Below are 20,762 nucleotides of genomic sequence, written 5' to 3' on the forward strand. Positions count from 1 at the left end.
GTTCAAAACAAGCATTGGCATTGCCAACAGTTTTGATTTGTGTATAAGTATTAGGCATTTGCCATATGCCTAGTGTGACGAATATTTGAATGACGTCCCTTCTTCTGTAGGGGGAGACATGAGGCCAAGGAGGTGAGGCTGCTAACAGATAATCCCCCTGGGGGTAGTACTCAGTGAGAGTATCTCATAGGGAGGGATCCCCCTAAGGCATTAGGGAAGACTATCTGAAGAGAAAATGGTATACGCCCATAGACCACCTGACCAACCTTCCTCTCTAAACCCCTACAACACAACTAGTATTAGTATCGGTTTTCTTAATGCCAGTAAGGTAGGGAATACTGAGATAAGGAAGAAACCAATTGACTCACTGGGAATCTCCAAGAAAATTACTGAAACGAGGAAGAGGACAACCGACTCACTGGGAGTCCTCAAGATCAGTACTGAGACGAGGAGCAAGTGCAGAAGCATAGAGAGCCCCTCTATGAACAACACTGCGTGGTCTAGCCTTTATAGGCTTCCTTTTGGCCAAGGCACAACTGAAACAGAAGAGGGAACTCCAAACGAGGGGAGAGATGCTCCCTGGAGGAACCAAGAGCTACGGAGCCCACGGTCAGGAGCTGAAGGAAGCAACAGAGGGTGGGATGTTTTCCAACAAGGACGTTCAGGAGAGCTCCGACGTGGACGGTCATGTCCCAAAGCAGGAAGACAGAGCGCCAGATGACTGTGGAAGCTTTAGAGCGTGGTCTACCGGGGATGTGGCACCAGTCGCTGTGGAGCCGCCGCAGAGCTGGGAAGTCTGAACGAGAGTGAGAGACCCAGAAGCAGCTGACTGGTGAGCAACCAGAGGAGGGTTGGGAATCTGTGAGGATTGCTGGGAACCCCGAGAGACTCCATTACAGTGCAACACAAGTCGTGTACCCACATCCAATGAGGAGTGGCCTCCAGAGTCATCTTCCTCGTGGCAGCCCCTGGCAGCGTGGAAGAACAGGGCTGCCCTAAGGCACAAGATAAAGAAACCAAAGGGGTCTGTGACCAGAAGGAGAAAACCCAACGAGGTATGGGACCTGAAAGAGAAAAACCAACAGGGTCTGGGACTCAAGAGAAAGAAGTCCATACCAAAGGGGCCTAGGACCAGAGTGAGAGAAACCAAAAGGGCATGGGACCTGAGAGAGAAAAACCAAAGGGGTCTGTGACCTGAGAGAGAAAAGCCAAGAGAGGGAAGCCAAGAGTGAAGCCAAAAGGGTCTGGAACCCCAAGAGAGGGAAGCCAAAAGGGCCCGGGACCCCACGAGAAAGAAGCTGACATTACAGGGGTCTGGGACCAGACAAAAGGAATACCTGGCAGGATAGTGAACCGGGTACAACTAATAAAAATCAAGAAGAATCAAGAAGAGATTGGGATCCATGCCCAATAATTAACTGCCTACAAAACATGTGTCCTAGTTACAGTGCCTGGTAGGATAGTGAACCAGGTAGCTTGTGGACACCGTTGAGGAAAAGACAAGGGAAGGAAGTTTTAACATTGTTGAATGAGTCAAGTGAAGACGAATCATTCTTTTGACATTACAAAAGTTAGAGAAAGGGATCCTTCTCTTGAAATTACAAAAATACAAGACTTTGTTCAATGTGCCTTATTGGAACCTCCATCCAAGGGACCTTTGAGACTTTTGATTTGCTTCCCCCCCCTCAAGAAGAACATAAACATGCCTCCTGTGCTTCAGTCTCCTCCTTCCATGCCCTTACATTATGTAATGACACCATTTTGCAACTGCTACCATAGATGACTAGCGAGTACCACTATGGCAGTGCATGTCAAATGCCTTTCCAATGCCTCCACAAAAGCCAAAACTGTTGGCATTGCCAATGTGTGTTCAAAGTACTGCATGGTCTGGCATTCGGAGGCACAGTTGTGCACGTTTATTGATTTATTAGTTTGTCTAACATTTCCCACCCAAGAATAACAGGGGAACTACATGGTTGCTGGGTATAATTTAAGTATCCATTGCCCTATACAAGGGCACATGACAAAGTATTTTTTGGGCACATTAATACTAATGTACATAAATGTGGCACATGAATGCCGATTTGCATAGTGTCTCGTGCAGTAATTTCCAAAGTTACAAGACCCATGCTATTTATCCAGGAACATGAGTTACAAATAGTTTCTTCGAAGGTGTCATTTATCAACTTTTCCAGTAGCATTAAAATATTTGACTGTACATCAGAGCAATATGCGTTTACTCCTACAAATGAACAGCCCAACAACGGGTCTGTCTGCACCTCTGGCTCTCCAGTTGTTTTGGACAACTCCCATCATCCCTAACCAGCATAGTTAATAGCTGTAGAGGGGGTACCAAGCTCGATTCACACTCGAACCATCCATTTTGAAGTACCAGGAATGTTCACGCCAAAATACGTGACGTATGATGAGCAAATAAACCAGCAGAGAGCCGTCCAGTACCTATCAGAAGAACAGCAAAGAAAACCTGGACAGTAAGGTACCCATTGAGAAAACCATTTCAACAAATGAGACAGAATGACGATTGTCAGAATGCAATCCCTCAAGAAGCTAAAAAGATAATGAAGGAAGACTAATGGTGACGTCACGAGAACCCGGACTGACTCACATATAGAAGATATGACGACCTGTGAATGATGAAAAGAAATCAGACACCATGGATAAATAACATCCTGAGACTAAAGTGAAATAATTGATGTCAAATGTGAGAAACTTATGCCATGAGCACGATGAAGATATTCAGTAAGTTTAAACGTGTACATATGCAAGGAACCACAAGCAGCAAGAATTTGTGAGGCTTGCTTATGCTTAGTAGCAAGATAGTTTGCGGCAAGCGCCACCTATACATATCTACCTCAAAAGGGGCACTTTATATAAGTATAGTTCCACCATGCACAAGAGCAGAATAGACTAGAGGTTACTAAAGGTCTCAAGAAGAGAGCTTCGCAGAGAACAAATCAAGAATTAAAGACAGAAACTCAGACGAAGGCAATTCATGCCAAGGAGCCAAGCTCATATCGGCTGAAATAGACTCAAAATGGATACAATCAATGAGAAGAAGAACAGAGTATCCTATTCAGAAAGGTCAAGATAAGCCGCAGATGGCTGGCAGAATTAAATCAAATACACAAATTGCATGAAGACAAAGATGATTTCACAGTGTTGCAATCACGTGACCAGACGAGCAAGAAAGGAATGAAACTTTCACACCTACGCGTGGACTTGTGCCATGCACAGATGTCTTAACTTTACCAGACCAAGAAGCAGTCTCGAGGCCAATCACAAAGAAATAATTGACACATGACCACTGAGGTGATAATTGATTGTAGCAATAATTGTGCAGACAAACTCCTTTCACCTGGCCGGCTATTCTGCACGCTGCTAAGCAAGTGGAAAAGCATGTGTGGGGTTGATGCCAACCAAATCATAGTGGACCAAGTAATCTAGGGTCCCATAGTTAGCAGAACCAATGAGATCGTACTTTTAGTGACCTTTACAGTAGCCATTTTGAATGAAGGGTTTAGATGCCCCACCTGACACTGTTTCTCCAATCCCCTCACTTTGTTACCATTTACAGATAGATTATAGTACCTATATTAAAGTTACCTTCCTAGGACCAATAGAATTGCATGCCAGATTTAAAGAGTTACACGTTAGTAATGGCGAGTTTTTGGTATAAATGATGTGTTTTTACTGAAATTAATTGGAGTTGAAGCAAGAAGGAAGATCGAGCGATTGCCGATATTCATGAACTCCCTGTTTTTTGTCCCTTTGCCAAACTATCGAGTTGTCATTACTGATTTGAAGCAAGAGTATTAATCTGCATCCCCATCCATCTCGAGGGTGCTGCTATTCATTCCTCCCAGCTCTATGGGCCGGCTGGGGTCCTACTACACATAGCCAAATATCATGAGAATTGCAGTCCAAAGCAAACGCTGTTTGTACAGAGCAGGGCATGTTTAAGCTTCCGTTGGTGTGGAACATTGCTGTTGGCTGCTATAAAACCTTTCACGAGCACGTATTCAGAACCGTCTATAAAAAAAAAAAATTTAAAAAAAAGGCCATTCTGCGTTTATATTTGGGGAAAAAAATTCTAATGCATAACTGGGCCAATTTCATTTGGGAAACTGTTTGCTCACTACGATGACCTCACATAGTGGCTTACCAGGGGTCCTCAGTTACAGACATTACATAAAAGCATGCAAAAAAATATTCCACAGCTGAAAACTCGGGACACAATTATAGGTAATAGAGATAGTCAGAGGCACCAATGTTATCTCCCAAACAGGGTAGGCCTGTTGCAATTACAAAAATCGCACAGTTAGGTATTTGTACTTATTAGAGCTTCCATCAATTAAACACCCCCAGGGTGAGCACTCCCAATATAGAGTATTTAACAGTGTTTGATAGCCATTAATTGGGCTGACAAGATGCAGGTGGCAGAGATGGGGAGGAAATGGTGGGAATATTGTGGAATAGATTGATAAAACACGGTAAACATTACCCAGAGTATTTTACTATTGTGTGTGTGTGTGTGGTTGGGGGATTAAGGGATGGGGGGTGGATTTCGACACTATAGGTCTTGCATGCTCCGTCCCTGGATCAGAGATGCCGTTAGAGGCTTCTACAGCTTCTGTGTTCATGGTTAAGTTCAAGGGGTAGGACATTAATGGGAAGAAAGCACGAAGCGTAAAAGAGTAGAAAGAAGCGTGATGCATTGCGGGTTGATGGCGCCGAGAAGCAATCAGGTCTCCACATTTGCACTCGCTACCACATAGTTTGGGAGCCGGGTAGCAGCAAGGGGCAGGTGGGAAAGGGGGTGTAGCAGAAAAGAAAGAGCAGATTAAGAAAATGTGTTTAATAACTCAGCCCTCTGGTGCAGAAACCTTACATGGGAAGATGAAATGCCTCCATACTTTCTAGCAATATATAAAGATTAGGATAGGAGTTTATAGACACATTAAAAAAAACAATGGAAAACAAGTATGAACCAGGATTGCATTGTGGACTTGGCAATACACCAGGAGGGGGTGGCTGTGATTGGAAACAGGCTGTGCCACAGTAGACTAGCCACAGATAATACTCTTGCGCTGTGTGTGAGCACGTGAAAAGGAAGCACTGAGTACTTCTTTATGGGTCAATTACAGTTTCAGGTTTATTCAGGTGACCACAGGGCTACAGATGCTTGCAGGTTACAAACAGGCGATTTCACGGTGACTGGCTTCTCAGGGTATACCAGGTCTCAGAATGGACAGGGTCTCAAAGTGCACAAGGTTTCAGGGTGTGCATAGTTTCAGGGTGTTCTGGCTTACTCCGGGACGTCGGGATGGTGGATTCCCAGGGTGTACCAGGTCTGGGGGGGAAAAAAGGGAGAGGGGACACGAGAAGGAAAGGGGAGGGGGGAGCAAGAGGAAAGGGGAGGGGGGGACCAAGAGGACAGGGGAGGTGGGACCAAGAGGAAAGGGGAGGTGGGGGACCAAGAGGAAAGGGGAGGGGGGGACCAAGAGGAAAGGGGAGGGGGGGGACCAAGAGGAAAGGGGAGGGGGGGACCAAGAGGAAAGGGGAGGGGGGGACCAAGAGGAAAGGGGAGGGGGGGGACCAAGAGGAAAGGGGAGGGGGGGGACCAAGAGGAAAGGGGAGGGGGGGACCAAGAGGAAAGGGGAGGGGGGGGACCAAGAGGAAAGGGGGGGCCAAAAGAGAAAGTGAAAAGAGGGCAGGAGAGAGGGTGAAAAGATGGAAGGAGAGAGGGTGAAAAGAGGGTGAAAGGGAAGGTGAACGGTGGAAAAAGGGAAGGAGAGAGAGGGGAAAAGAGTGAAGGAGGGCGGGGGAAAAGAGGGAGAGAGGGAAAGGAAAACATGAAATGGGACAAAGATCCAGCAGAGCTTCGCCTTGGCAGTACGACCCAGCCGTCTCCCCTCGGACCATGGACCGAGGGGCACTATTTATCCCCCTTTCCACTGCAACACTGACTGTTGGAAGTACATTTCCAGCTGGGGTGTTTTGCTACAGTCAAATTACCCCTTGTTAGCTATATAAATTTTATGAGGGGTGCCGCAGCCATAGGATGAAAGACCAGGGCCCCCAGGGATCTCCGGCTGGGGCGTGTGCAGCTGTTTGGGCAGGAAGCGGGTGTGGTGGCCATTTCCAAACCCACGGGTTCTCAGGGAGGGGGGCTCTAGGATCCCTACTGACGGTGGGGAATGGGAAAAATGTGGTGGAATCATGACAAGATGGCTGCACAGAGGCTCGAGCTTATCTGAGGAGGAGAGGCTGGTCAAGTGCACAGTGGCCAATCAGAGATTGACAGACGGGGCAGGGGTGACCCGAGCACCCTAGACTGTACATGATCATAATGTGATAGAATCATAGCAATATACGCAATCCATAACAATGACGAATCAATGCATACCAAGTTACAGATGAAGGCACGTGTAGACACAGAATGTCAGACATCCATTAGTAAAACAGGCATTTCCAAAGCATTCATTTTGACTCGACTTTAGTACACTATATACAAAAGGTAAGCACACAAAGCGTCGACTTTAGTACACTATATACAAAGTTAAGCACACAAAGCGTACAGAGATATTCACATCCTTATTCAACCATTTTAAAAACAGTTTACAAACATTCTAAGTAATACAAAGAAAACTCTTCCCCTTTTTAAATAAAACAAGCAAGGGTTACTGTGTTCAAAAAATGTCTTTACGCTATGGAGATTAGAAAAATCGCAGATGGGATGAAATGCCGGCCTACTCAGGTTTGTTAACTCTTTCCAGCCCACGCAGTATTTCTGAGCCAGTAGGGGGCAATGTTCCAGCAAGAAGGTTTTTCTTTAACCTTTGCATTTTAAAGCTGGCATAGGCACTGTACATGTGCTACAAGTAACCAACTAAGAATCGGAAAATAACCGTTTGGAGCCTTGCACCGAACCAGACAGGTAATTTCACTCATGTGCTACAAATATACAGAAATAGGTTGCTTAGGCAGAGCATCATAAATCCCTTCCATGAATAACGGCCGGCTGTAAAATACAGTGCACGTGCACTCACCCCTTTTTGCAAAACTGTTGGGTAGCAAGGAAATACCGCTTACCTTACAACCCGCATAAGGAATGCCAATTGGTGAAATCATCCACGTTTTAGGAGGCATGCTATTGTTTTTATATTCATTTCTACATAAAGCACTTCAGAGCAACATGAAATAGCAAAAGAGCAGCAAGTTGGCACTCTACGTATAAAAAAGGAAAACCAGCAAATAAACTGGTACATGTAACATTACACAAACCTCATAGTAAGATGCACCACCGGCAGCAGGCGCCACGCTAGATCCACTGTATTCATTGTACCGACTATAAGGTTGGCTGTGGATCTCTTCTCCTGGTTTGGGTTCCCAAACGTCTGAAGTCCCAGGTGGTGGAGGGGTATCTGGACACTCTTCAGATTCCGATTTAAACTCCAGCGGGGCATTGGCAGAGTTATCCGACAGTTGAACGGGGTTCCTCTCCAGAGATGAGCTATCAGTCACAATGGTAGCAGTGTACAAAAATGGTTCAGTTCGGACAACCGGTGGGTCACTGTTCTCAGACAAAGAAAAAAAGTTGCCATGCTTCACCTCCTCATCACTGTCCTCTTCCTCCTGGGCTATTTGTCTGGCAATCTGAAGGCTGGCACACTTGGCTGCAGCTTTGATTAGAGATGGTGAGGGTGCCGTAACCACCTCAGACTTGGAAATGGGTTTGGGCTTGGAAGAGAGTGCCTTCTTTGCTGGCTTTTCATCACTAGAGCTCTCTGCAGCCTTTTTCGTGAACGTGTAAGGCAGGAGCTGGCGCTTGGACTCCTTTCCAGCTAGGTTTTTTGGTTGAGGAAGCAAAGCAGACAATCCAGATCCTTCTGCGGCCCCCTGCTGTACAAACAAGAAATTAGGCTATTGTTAAGAATATTGATCTACTTTGTCATTTTATGGGTTTTGATAATTAGGTCATATACAGCCATTTTCAAACAGAGCATTTAGTGGAAAAAAAGTAAATTTCTTGAAATAAAGTTCTCCTCTCCACAATCATTCATATACATATTTTAATGTATAGGTAAATTAATTTAAAGATTGTTGTATTTTTTTCTCACTATTTTTGGCAATTTTCCATATTTGGACATGTTACTGTGGCTAGATGACATTGTGTCAAATAAAAGTCTTTTGAACTGAACTGAAAATAAACAAACATTCAGTGAAAAAAACGTCGGTTAAGATACACGAATAAAAACCTATCAAATTCAGGGAAAAACTTGATGAAAAAGGGACATTATGGTTACAAGGAAAATCAAAAAACCCAAGAATTCCGCCAGTTATGGTCAGCTATGCAACCATAACTCGCGCCACCGCCATGCACTGCTAACACGAACACCCAGGACATCAAAGATGACATCCCAAATGACATTACCCATCTGGGGTGTTTTTTTTCTTTTCCAGTGACAGTATTCATTTTAAGCTGAGGAGTTGATGTGGTTATATTACATTGAAACCACGATCCACATACTATAAAGGTACTGTGCGTCTAGAGCTTGACAATGTGCTATATTCTGAAGTTCTTTTCCCTACAGTTTACCCTGAGGTCAGAATGCACATACATAGAACAAGAAGCAGGTCCCATGCATATAATACATTTCTCAAGAATGTGATCTGTTTCGACTTATCATTGTACTACCTAAACAGAATACTTCTTTCTATGATCCATACTGCATTCATTGTTTCTCTTTATGTAATATTTGATTGCTGTATTCACAGAAAACTTCACGACAAAGTTTCTTTTTCAATAAGCACCTTTTATGTGGCATGGAGTAGTTTATTACAAGGCTAATGATCAACTTTGATATGGTGTAAACGAGACTGAGCGGTACCCCTTATATCGACGTTCCATTTGCATTGGTACTCAGTAGCAATATCATATGTTATGGCATCAGTGATGTCATCAATGTAATTTGTGATGTCATCTTTGATGTCCTGGGTGTTAGTGCATGAAGATGGTGCGAGTTATGGTTGCATAGCTTACCATAACTTGTGCATTTCTCGGGTTTTATGATTTTACTTGTAACCATAATGTCCCTTTAACAAAGTTTTTTTCAGTATATATATCTGCCTACTTGATATGAGCACTGAAACCGGTAGGAGAACACCAGTGGCTGAGTAGGTGAATTGTGCAGGAAAACAGAGTGTGCCCCCATCCTTCCTGTACTATATATATATCATGCATTACTTACCGTAATAGCATTTGATGATTGTATCTGCTTAGATTCACAGGCTGTGTATATAGTCCAACATCTAGTGGTAATTGCGGAGTATTGCATCTTTCTTTCGAGGATCGAAAGGGGACGTCGACATGGCTGTGCCTGTAACACTATCCCTAACGTGACATGTAGTGTACCCAAAATCCTTCGCTTGTCGAGGTCCCTCGGATTGTGTTTTTTCTGCCGTGAGGGAGCCTTATGACAACGTGAGCGAGTACAGAGAGAGAAGGTGTAAGAGGTCTATATTCCTGCTACTCCAAGATGGGATGAAGGATGGGCGCATTCAAATCCAAGCAGACATCATAAATGCTATTACGGCACGTAATGCATATCGTCTGATGCTTGTGAATCTGCTTAGAGTCATATACTGTGCATAGACTAGCGAGCAGTACACAGATGGTGGTGGGATGTGTGAAGGAACAGTAGCAAAGAGATGTTTTAGTACCGCTTGTCCCACCTGAGAATCAGACCTAGAGTGTGTATCCAGGCAGTAGTGTTTTGTAAAGGTGTGTACAGAACTCCAGGTTGCTGCTTTACAAATGGACTCAAGAGGAACATTTGCATTGAATGCTATGGAAGCCCCCGTGCCCAGAGTAGAGTGTGCTCTAGGCTTGAAGGGCAGATCTCTCTTGGCAAGAGTGTAACACAGTATGATGCAGTTTACGATCCACTTTGAAATAGCCGATTTATACTCAAAGCCACCGAAACGAAAAACTGGTTTGTCTTCCTTAGTGGTCTTGTCTTTTCCAGATAATAGATCACCGCTTCTTCACATCAAGTGTGTGGAGGCTTCTTTCTGCCATGTTCGTGGGGTTCTGGAAAAAGGTGGTTAGTTCTATTGATTGGTTCACATGGAACTTTGAAATAAATTTAAGCGCAAACCATGGGTGAGTGCGCAGCGCCACCTTATCTTTGCAAATCGTGATAAATGGTTCTTGAACTGAAAGGGCCTGCAGTTCACCAACTCCTTATTGATGTGACTGCCACCAGGAAGGCGGTCTTGTAAGTGAATGCTTTAAGGCTAGCCGTACAGATAGGTTCAAAGGGAGAACCCATTAGTCTAGTCAGTACAACGTTCAGGTCCCATCCGGGAGCTGGGTTGGAGATAGGGGCATAAAGTCCTTTGACCCCCTCCAAAACCTTGACTACTGGAATTTTCCACCACAAAACATTCTTCTGGGAAGTGGTGTAATCTAAAAGTGCAGCTAAGTGGACTTTCAAGGAATTGAAAACTATGCCTGAATCTAGTAGGCGAGTTAGGTACAGGACAATATGTGTAGCTGAGCATTCAATAGGATTGATGCTCCTGGCATTGCATCAGATGACAAAGCGTTTCCATTTACTAGAGTAGCAATGTCTGGTGTTGGGTTTTCGTGCTACTTGAAGTATGTCCATGCATCTTTGAGGGAGTTGGAGGTGATCAAACTCTATGACCTCAGGAGCCAGGCTGCTAAATTGAGAGCATGGATCAAGTGTTTTCCCCCCCGTCTTGTGCCAGCATGTTGTACGGGCAAGGTAGTTGCAGGGGAGACTGACATTGCCATCAGATGAGAGAACCAGGGTTGGCGGACCCACATCGGGGCCACCAGGATCATCGTGACTGGTCCCTGGTGCATCTTGTTTACTAGAGGAGTTGTGGGGAAAGGGTAGACAAATTTCCCTGACCATGTTATCCAGAGTCTGTTCCCCTTGGAGCGGTTCTGCGGGTAACTGGAGGCCTAATCTGAGCATTGAGCATTCTCCAGAGTTGCAAACAAGTCCATCTCTGGGAAGCCATAGGCTGCGGAGACGCTGTAGACAATGTCTTCGTGTAACCGCCATTCGTACTCTCCGGGTAGTGGGAAGTATCTGCTGAGCACGTCCGCCAGAGGATCGAGTTCCCCTGGAACGTGTTGCAACAGGAGGAACATCTTGTGTTTGAGAGCCCATTTCCCTATGTTCTGCGACAGTTTGGATAGCCCTGGAGAGTGCATGCCCCCTTGCTTGTTCAGGTAATACATGGCTGTGGTGCAGTCCTTGAGAACTAGGACTGTCTTTCCCTGTAGTTGTGTTTGAAAAGCATTCAGGGCCTTGAACACTGCTAGCAATTCCAACAGGTTTATGTGGTTGGATGCTATTGCTCGGGACCAAACGCCATGCGCCGTCTGAAGGAGGTGAGCCCCACCCCCCCGACCCAGTCAGAGATGCGTCCATGGCGAGAGTGGCTTCTACTGCGGGGTGGTGAAGGTCTTCCCATGTAAGAGGTTTTCCCTTGACCACCACTGCTGAGAGGAAACAAGGGCTGACGAGAAAACCACTAGATCGTCCCATTACCGCTGGCCTGACACATTGGCTCGAGAGCCACTCTTGCATGGGGCGCATGTGCAAACGTGCGTGTGGGACTAGATAACTGCAGGAGGCCATCATCCCAAACAGTCGCACGGCTTTGCATATGGTCACCTTGCGATTGGCTACATAGTGAGGGAACTGGAACAGAATGTTTTGAACCCTCTCAGAGGGGAAGACGAGCCTGTCTTGGGTCCAAATTCGAGCCCTCAGAAACTGCTCGACTTGGCTCTGGTCTAGGCTGGACTTTTTCTCATTGATCAAGAATCCCAGACTGAAGAGGAGATCTACCATCTTTTGGGTATTTGATAGGCATGTTCCGTATGAATCCCGTTATTAGCCAGTCGTCGAGCTAAGGATAGACTGCCTGCACAGGTGAACCGCTACTACCGCCAGCACCTTCCTAACACCCTTGGGGCCGAGGCAATGCCGAAGGGGAGGACTTTTAACTGATAGTGCTTGTCCTCTATCATGAACCTTAGGTACTTTCTGTGAGCTGGCAACATTGAAATATGAAAGTATGCATCTTTCATATCCAGAGTTGCCATTTAATCCCCTGTGCTAACAGTGGGATTACTTCCTGCAATGTTGTCATTCTGAACTTTTGTGGCTTGAGAAACTTGTTCGCTGGGCGCAAGTCCAGCACAGTGCGCATGGTGAGATCCCTTTTGGGTACAAGGAAGTACACTGAATAAATACTGTTGTATACCTGATGAATGGGGACGACTTCTATGGTCCCCTTTTCTTGGAGGATCTGCACATCGTCCAGCAGAATCTGCAGGTATGCTGGCGAAAGGCGTCTGGATGGTGTGGATGTTATCGAGGTGGCCAGTGGAACTCGATACAATAACCGTGGCCGACGGTCTTTAGCACCCACTGGTCTGAAGTGACCCCCGCCCATGCGTGAAGAAAAGATGTTAAACGTCCCCTGACCTGGGAGGCATGGGAGGGGACCCAGACTGGCAAGTAATTTCTGAGCGGAGGCCAGGGAGCCTCTTGGGGTGGAGTTCCTACCCCTGCCTTTGCCTCTATGCTGACCCCTCGGCTAGTATTGACTTGTGCCAGCTGCGCCCTGTCCGGAGGAGAACAGTGTACCCCCTGTTCCATACTGGTTGTGTGGCAAACAGGATAAAGATTGCCCCGAAAGGAGCAGTGAGAGTTGCCTCCCCACTTTTGATAAGGCCGAGCAGTGATTTCATCAGGAGACTCTAGTATCATGCTCTTTTTTCGCTCTCTCCAAGGCATCATCCACAATTTTCCCAACAAATGTGCATCTTCCACCAGTTTGTTTATTAGGGAGGCCTGGGTTTACGGTTTAAACCCAGAGTTCTTGAGCCAGGTGTGCCTTTTAAGAAGAGTACCCTGAGCCAGGGTCTGCCCCGCCGTCTCAGCGGCATCCAACATGTTTTTAGGATGTTATGCGTTACCCGTTCCCCATCTGAGACAACCGCCAGTAGGCGTGATCGTACCGATTCCAGGACTTCCTGGGGACCTTTATGAAGAAAGTTCCACTGCACATCACTATAACTTGCAAGAAGTGTAGAGTTATTAGCAATTCTTGTGGAATATGCCGCTGAAGTGTGATGTGTTTGCTGAGGGCGTACAACTTTTTGCAGTATTTGTCAGGGGGCTGTTCTGAAGTAGACAATGGATCTCGGCACCAATATGGGCATTGGTCAGGTGTGTCCTGCCCAAAAGGATTGTCTTGTTGGTCATAGGGATCCCCATAGACATTTTCAGGTTCAGAGAATTCAAAAACGTCTTCCTGTGGAGTTTGGCTGGAGAGTTTTTGTACCTTTGGAAAACTAGGGCAGGAATCCTCGTCCCTAGGTCTCTTAGGGGTGAAAAAGAAGTCTACAAACTGACAGTTTGTTCATACTGCTCTGAAACCTTACTCTGGTCCATGAGGATGGGGGGGTATGTGGAGAGGAAGGCTCTCCAGGAGATAAAGGCTCCTTAGAAGCGGGGACCTCATCAGACAAAGTCTTAAAGAGGGGCTGTGACTCTTCTTAATACTCCTCTCGACGAGAGGATATGCTTTTCGGCTTATTTGCCATCAAAATAATGTTTGCGAGACTCTTGCGTAGCACTGTTGGATTAGGGAGAGATTTCGACGCGCCTCTTTGGGGCTGACACGTTCTTAGACAGTGCGCCAACGCTCTTTTGTTTTTTGACAGACGTCCTTATGGGTGGAGTGCTGAGACGATGGATGCGAGGAAGGCAGCCGATTGAGAGGATTGGCAGGCGCAGTTGAAACTTTCAGCAGGCTTGTTGGCGTCTGTTGCTTCCTCAACATATCGGTCGAGGAAGCTTGTGGGGTTGTGTGTTCATACTTCTGTGGTGCGGGTGGGCCCCTGTCACCGGGATGTAGTCTCCCCATAGAAGTACCGGTGGCCTGGCTATCGGGGCTGGGGACGGGCAACTGGGAACCGGACAGTTCCGCGGAAAGGTCTAGGGCCTCGACATTGGCTGCCGCTTGAATCCTCGTCACTTGAGGCGCCTGCGCAGACGGGGGAACCACTCTCGGCCTGCATGGCGTAGGCCTTCCACCGTTTCGTCCGCTGATCCTTTAGCATCTTTGGATGGAAAAGTTGACAAGACTTGCAGGATCGCTCGTTGTGATCACGAGGCAGACACCTGTTCGTTGAGTGTCTTTCCACGGGTGCTTTCCGTTACAAGACAGACAGAACTTAAAAGGAGTCCTATCCATAGTAGAGGTAAACGGAGGCAGCCAGACAAGAAGGGAAAAGAGGGGGGGGAAAAGGAAATTCATTCTAGAGAATCAAACCCCGGGGGCCCCAATCTCCCTACTGTATAGGCCTGGCCGAGGCCATGCGGTCGACAGCATTGACCGATGCACAAGGCGTCAACAGCAGTAGTCTTCGGCATAGGGGTCCACAAGTAGCCATCGAGTGAAGAAGGTAGAAGACTAAACGACCATTGGTCGTGGGACAAAAGTTATAACTTTTCCAATAAATCTCTTTCGTGCTCCGCATAGGGCGACCAGCTAGCTGGAACGGAAAAACTGGTCTGAGGGACCTTGATGCGTGATGTATTTTGGGTACACTACATGTCACGGATGGTGTTACAGGCACGCCCATGTAGACGTCCCCTTTCGTTCCTCGAAAGAAAGATGCAATACTCTGCAATTACCACTAGATGTCGGCCTATATGCACAGCATGCGACTTTAAGCAGATTCACAAGCATAAGAATGATACATTACTCACCGTAATCATATTTCTGATGCATGTATCTGCTTAGATTCACATGCTATGCATAGGCCGACATCTAGTGGTAGCCGCAGAGTATTAAATTTTTTGCTTTCGAAATTCAAAAAGGGAAGGCGTGCCAGTAATGCTATCCCTAGTTTGACGTCCACTATACCCATGGTCCTTCACGCGTCGAGGTCCCTCAGATTGTTTTGTGTCCGACAGGAGGTAGCATGAAGTGTAGCGCGAGTACAGATGTAATAAAGCAGATAAGGGTAGATAACCAGAAAACATCTATGCACCTTCTACTCTATAGTGGAGGAAGGGTTGGCGCATGTGAAAAAGCAGATGCAAGCATCAGAAATACGATTATGGTTCGTAATCTTTTCCTTCTGAGGCTTGTGGATCTGCTTAGATCACATGCTATGCATAGATTTGCAAGCAGTGTCTGGAGAAGGTGGTGGGTGGCGAGAAGGTACAGCAGCAAATAGATGTTTTAGCACGGCTGGTCCAACCTGTGAATCTGCTTTAGAATGTGTGTCAATTCAGTAGTGCTGAGTAAAAGTATGTATAGAGCTCCATGAAGCTGCTTTGCAAATGGCGTCCAGCGGGACGTTTGCAATAAAGGCCAAGGCAGTTCATGTACCCCTGGTAGAGCGAGCTCTTGGCGTGAAAGGCAGAGTCTTGTTTGATAGAGAGAAACAGAGCTGTATGCACTTCACTATCCATCTGGCGATGGCGTTCTTTGAAACGTGATCACCTTCCCTGCCAGGTGCTATGGAGACAAACAGTTGGTCTGTTTTTCATAGCGGTCTTGTCTTGCTTACATAGTAAAGTACTGCCCTCCTTACATCCAGTGTATGGAGGTTTTTATGAGCTGAGCTTGAAGGAATTTGAAAGAAAGCGGGTAGTTCAATGGACTGGTTTAAATGGAACTTGGATATGAACTTAGGTGAAAACCTAGGCTGCATTCTTAGTACCACCTTGTATTTGTGGATAACAAAAAGGGTTTTGCACTGATGAAGCTTGTAGTTCACCGACCCTTCTTATGAAAGTGATGACCACCAGAAAAGCCGTTTTATACGTTAGGTGTTTGAGGCTGTATTTGTGCATAGGCTCAAAGGGGGTTGGGCGGGGGGGGGCTATGAGCTTTGCGAGTACCACATTTAGATCCCACCCTTGAGACGGGTTTGAAATGGGGGGGGGGGACCTTTTTTACACCTTCCATGAATGCCTTAATGACAGGGACTTCCCACCATGGCACCTTGCTTTGAGAAGTGGTGTACGTGGATAGAGCCGCTAGGTGAACGTTGATGGAATTGAATACTAGACCAGAGTCAAGTTAGTTAGGCTACTTGGCATTTATATAGCACTTTATATATCATTGGTAGGACCTTAAAGTGCAGGTAGGTGGAACGCCCTCGGGAACCGTAGTTCAAGTCAGTAGAGAGAGATAAGTTTGTATGGTGCATGGTTGCAACGGATATGTGTGCAGCTGGTGTAGTAGTTGGATGGTAGCTACTTCCTAGCGATAGGTGTGGTGCTTAAGATATCAGTAGGATGTGTGCAGTCTGGTGGATTGACACCCAGACTGGGTTCTGGCTGCGTCAGGCCTTAGGAACACCTACGTGAGAAGCTAGCTGCGTTTTATTAGGGTGATGAGGTGTTCATGGGGTCATATTCGTATGTGAACAGCTAGGCCAAATTATAAGGGGAATAGATGTGTTCTAGTTGAATGATAGTGTATAGTATAGAGTAAGCTAGTGGTGTGATATGGTAGTTATCTATAAAAGCGCCTTAGGTCTTAGAACTGGTACGTGGACAGGACGGTGGGGTATACGTAGCGACATACGGATATATAGCAGCAGGGTGGATATATATATATATATATATATATATATATATATATATGGCACAGATATAAATGGGGCTACAGATGAATAGTAACAGGGGGCAATACAGGAATATAAGGGGATACAGATGCATATGGGGGTACAGATACATAGCATATATAGGGGATACATATATATGTTAACAACATGGGAACAGGTGCACAGTGATACAACGTGTGGTACATCCACTCTGTCCAGTTCCATCCACTCAGTCCTGATCCAACGATTCTGTTGAGGTCCATGCACTCTGTCCGGGTCCATCTATTCCATCTAGTTCTGTCTACTCTATCTAGTTCCATTAGTGTTATCCGATTCCATCCACTCCATTTGTGTCGGTTTAGTTTAATGCCACCCATTTACATCTATCTCGTCCAGTTCCATTCGAGTCATCCAATTCAATCTACTCAGACACTCCATCCACTTCATTTCATCCGCTGCATCTACTTTCTCCGTTTCGTCCACTCCAATCCGTTTTGTCCACTCCAATCCGTTCCGTGTGGTTCAATCTGGTCCCATCCGGTCCATGTGGAGCGTGTAATGAAGAATGTTTGATGGAATACATTTGATCGGGGTTTACATTTTTTGACTAGCAATGTATTAAAATGATAATTGGATCCACTCCAAACCCTCTCGTACATATGTATGAATGTGCTTTATTTCCAAGAAGAGTATACTAGCCGTCTTACTTATGGCTATGGAGACTATCTTTAACAATACACCAAGTTAATAGGGGACTTTTAAAGAAAATCATGGCATAGACAATCGCGGAGTGACACCCTTGAGCTTTTCAACTTTGTGATGGAATATCTTTAATAGCTTTATATTCCAAGATGGCAGTGTTTACATTGAGATAATGTGGCGCTAGTAACCTGTTCCATGGGCTACACTGATAACAGTCTGGCAGCCCAAGTTAATGGCCTGAGCAAAGTGGGGTCGGTTAACAAGGGAACCAGGACGATACCCCCCCCACCCCCTGGTGTAGCCCATGGAACTTTTGACTAACGACATTAGCGCCCTGGGTTACCAAACCAGAAACCTAGGGTGTGAAAAGTATTTTCTTTCATTGAACGGGACCCCGCATGGTTCCCGGTCAATGAATGAAAAGACTTTGCCAAGATGTCATGGCCACTGGACAGGAACCCCAGTTCACATCCCCTAAAGGGTCCACACACTTTCCCTTGGGCACGTGTCATTCCATCTCACATCAGTCAACCACGTGTATCCTGCAGTCATGAAGTTAGATTTAAACTAACATGCGGACCCATCCGGTATTCCACGTCTCCCTCTTGAAACCAATGAAGCCAGATACTCGGATAGAAACACCACCCAAACCAGCTGTCATATAAGGGGAACCGGAATACAAAGTCAAAGAGATTTTGGATTCTAAGGTAGTACAATCCAAACTGTACTATTTAATTGATTGGAAAGGCTACGGACAGCAAGATCGAACCTGGGAGCCCAGTGAATTCGTCCATGCCCCACGGCTCGTTAGACAATTTCATCATAATAATCCACCAAACCAAGGCCAGGAGGGGGAACAATCGTGAGAGGAGCCTTGAAGAGGGAGTGCTGTCATGGCCACTGGACAGGAACCCAGGTTCACATCCCCTAAAGGGTCCAGTTGGACCCAGTCCTGGCACCTTTGGTGCCAGGCTCATAAGAAAGTGTGCTCTGCACACTTTTTCCCTTGGGCACGTGTCATTCCATCTCACATCAGTCAACCATGTGTATCTGGGCCGGGCGTGGCCATAGGAATCAATGAAGCTGCACGTGCAGCATCATTTGGGAATGGCAGGGTGGAGCCATCTAGCAGAGCAAGGGGGCCGCCCACAGGCCTAGGCTTTACGTTATTCTGCCTAAGCAGCGTAACGCTCTCCGCCGCCTGAGAAGCATCTTACCTCTTGTCCACCGAAACCATCGCGGAGAAGAATCTTACCTGCATAGCCAGCCAAACCATTGTGGATGCGCAACTTACCCGTTTTCTCCATCAGAACCAGCTGAATCATCGCTGAAGCGTCTCTTACCTGCTCGCAGTGACTCCATCTGCGATCGACCAGGGCGTACTTACCTGGCTCATGGAATACAACCACTGACTGCAAGCCTTACCGGACCTTCAGCTCGGACACCAACTCAGAAGTTCTACACAGGCAGCTTCGTCGCGGTCGCAGGCATCCTTCACCCGCCACCAGGTCCGCACACCAGTACTCTTCTCCAAGCACCCCTACACCTGCAGAAGGAAAGAACAAATAAGGTTAGAAACCCAATAGAGACATTTGCTAAGGTCGCGCGCCATCACATCTAGCGCTTACCTTTGGATTCCAATTAGTCATCTTCTTGGGGACACTTCAAAGTCCTCCAACGGCTCCGCTGGGCTGCCATCACCTATAAGGGAGAAGAACAAGTTACTTTCTTACCTGGTAACCTCTTTCGATGGGATGGTCTGACGACGTATTCCATATCTATGACAGTAATCACCACAGCTGTGCTGCTTCGGAAAATATTCGGCGTCTGCGTCCTGTGTCGTTGACGTCGATACGCCCCCCCCACGACCTCCTCAGACAGCCGACGTCACTGGATGTTATAAGTAGGATGCACGACGCCCGTAGCCTCAGTTGTAGTTTTTTCCCAGAAAGTGTGCCACCAGTCTTCTGCCAGTCTGACACACAAAGCATTGCGGAAACGTAAGCTGCAATCGCATAAGAAATTCTGTAGCGGGGAAGGTAGGGAGGGACTGATATGGAATACATCGTCGGACCATCCCATCGAAAGAACGTTACCAGGTAAGAGAGTAACTTGTTCTTCGAGGGGATTGGGGCCTCCGACGTATTCCATATCTATGACAGACTCCCAAAGCAGTACCAATGCAAGGAGGTGGGAAAAGAATTTAGAAAATAGAAATTTAGCATGCCCAATCAAATTGCGGAGTAAAGGACCGCCTTGCCAAAGGCCAGATCCTGCCCCCAGATGGAATCGAGGGAATAGTGACGTACAAAAGTATGTACCGAAGCCCAGGTGGCTGCATCACAGATGTTTTTCGAATAGGAACACCTGTCATAAATCACCAAAGTATCTTATGAAAAGGATACGGTAACCAAAAAGGATACAATTGATAGGGGTCTTCCGGATCCTTGAATTTACACGATTTGATAGTAGTGATGTCAATTTAGACCTTCCAAATGATACAACTCTCTGACTGGTAAAACAGGCAGAGAGAAGGATCACTGGAAAGGGCGTGTGAGTGTAATAGGAAGGCAGCCTAGGAAAAAAATAAGCATCATGAGAAACTATCTCAACTAATCTCTTTGATAAAATGGCAATAACGCTAATGCCAACACTAACCTGTAGGCTTAGAACTGGAGTATTCACCAAAGTCTATGAAGAAATCCAGGAAAAGAACCAACGACAAAGGAGGGAAGGTTGGTAAGGGAGACCTATCCCGAACGGCACGAGGCTCACGCTAGATACCGGGTTGGTGCACCACAGGATAGCGTCCAGAGTTCTGTGCACGGTCACCTTCAAATAAAAGTAGTAGAAAAACCTTCCTTTCCCACAAAGGACAGAACAAAATTGAAATGAGTCCACCTGTTATTTCCTCACAGGTTCAAACCAAGCGCGTGCTGGATACACGCAAACCAAGTACACGCAGCCAGGCCAGCCGCGCTTGAAGAATTCCAGCATCCGCCTGGGATTTTACACATGAACTAAATACACGCAGCCAGGCCAGCCGCGCTTGAAGATTTCCAGCGTCCGCGTGGGATTTTACACGCGAACCAAGTACACGCAGCCAGGTCAGCCGCGCTCAGAGTTCCAGCGTCTGCATTAGAGTGAAAGCGGAAACTTACACACGTACAGGAAAACAGCATGCGAATGGAACAGGAACCCGCGTGTGAAAAGACACGCTAACGAAACCTGGCAGATACAGGAGATCGCGTGTGAAGGAAACATATCGATGAAGGGCAAGGAAGCAACCGACGGAATGCAAAGACGCAGATGAAGAGTTCAGCTACCAAGACGCAAAAATGTTCAATCAGAAGCA

The 20,762-nt window shown here is 46.4% G+C and overlaps 1 protein-coding gene across 2 annotated transcripts in view; it reads right to left on the minus strand.

The window, feature by feature from the left end:
* Window positions 1-20,762, minus strand: part of PRCC (proline rich mitotic checkpoint control factor) — a 433,632-nt gene that overhangs the window by 280,410 nt on the left and 132,460 nt on the right. The window contains exon 3 of one of the 2 annotated variants that reach the window (XM_069604586.1): window positions 7,306-7,923. In XM_069604586.1, coding sequence (XP_069460687.1) covers window positions 7,306-7,923 — 618 coding nt within the window. The remainder of the gene's footprint in view (window positions 1-7,305; window positions 7,924-20,762) is intronic. The other variant, XM_069604588.1, reaches the window with a different exon arrangement.

The sequence above is a fragment of the Ambystoma mexicanum genome, chromosome 1p (assembly GCF_040938575.1).
Source record: "Ambystoma mexicanum isolate Mex_15411 chromosome 1p, UKY_AmexF1_1, whole genome shotgun sequence".
Classification (NCBI taxonomy): Eukaryota; Metazoa; Chordata; class Amphibia; order Caudata; family Ambystomatidae; genus Ambystoma; species Ambystoma mexicanum.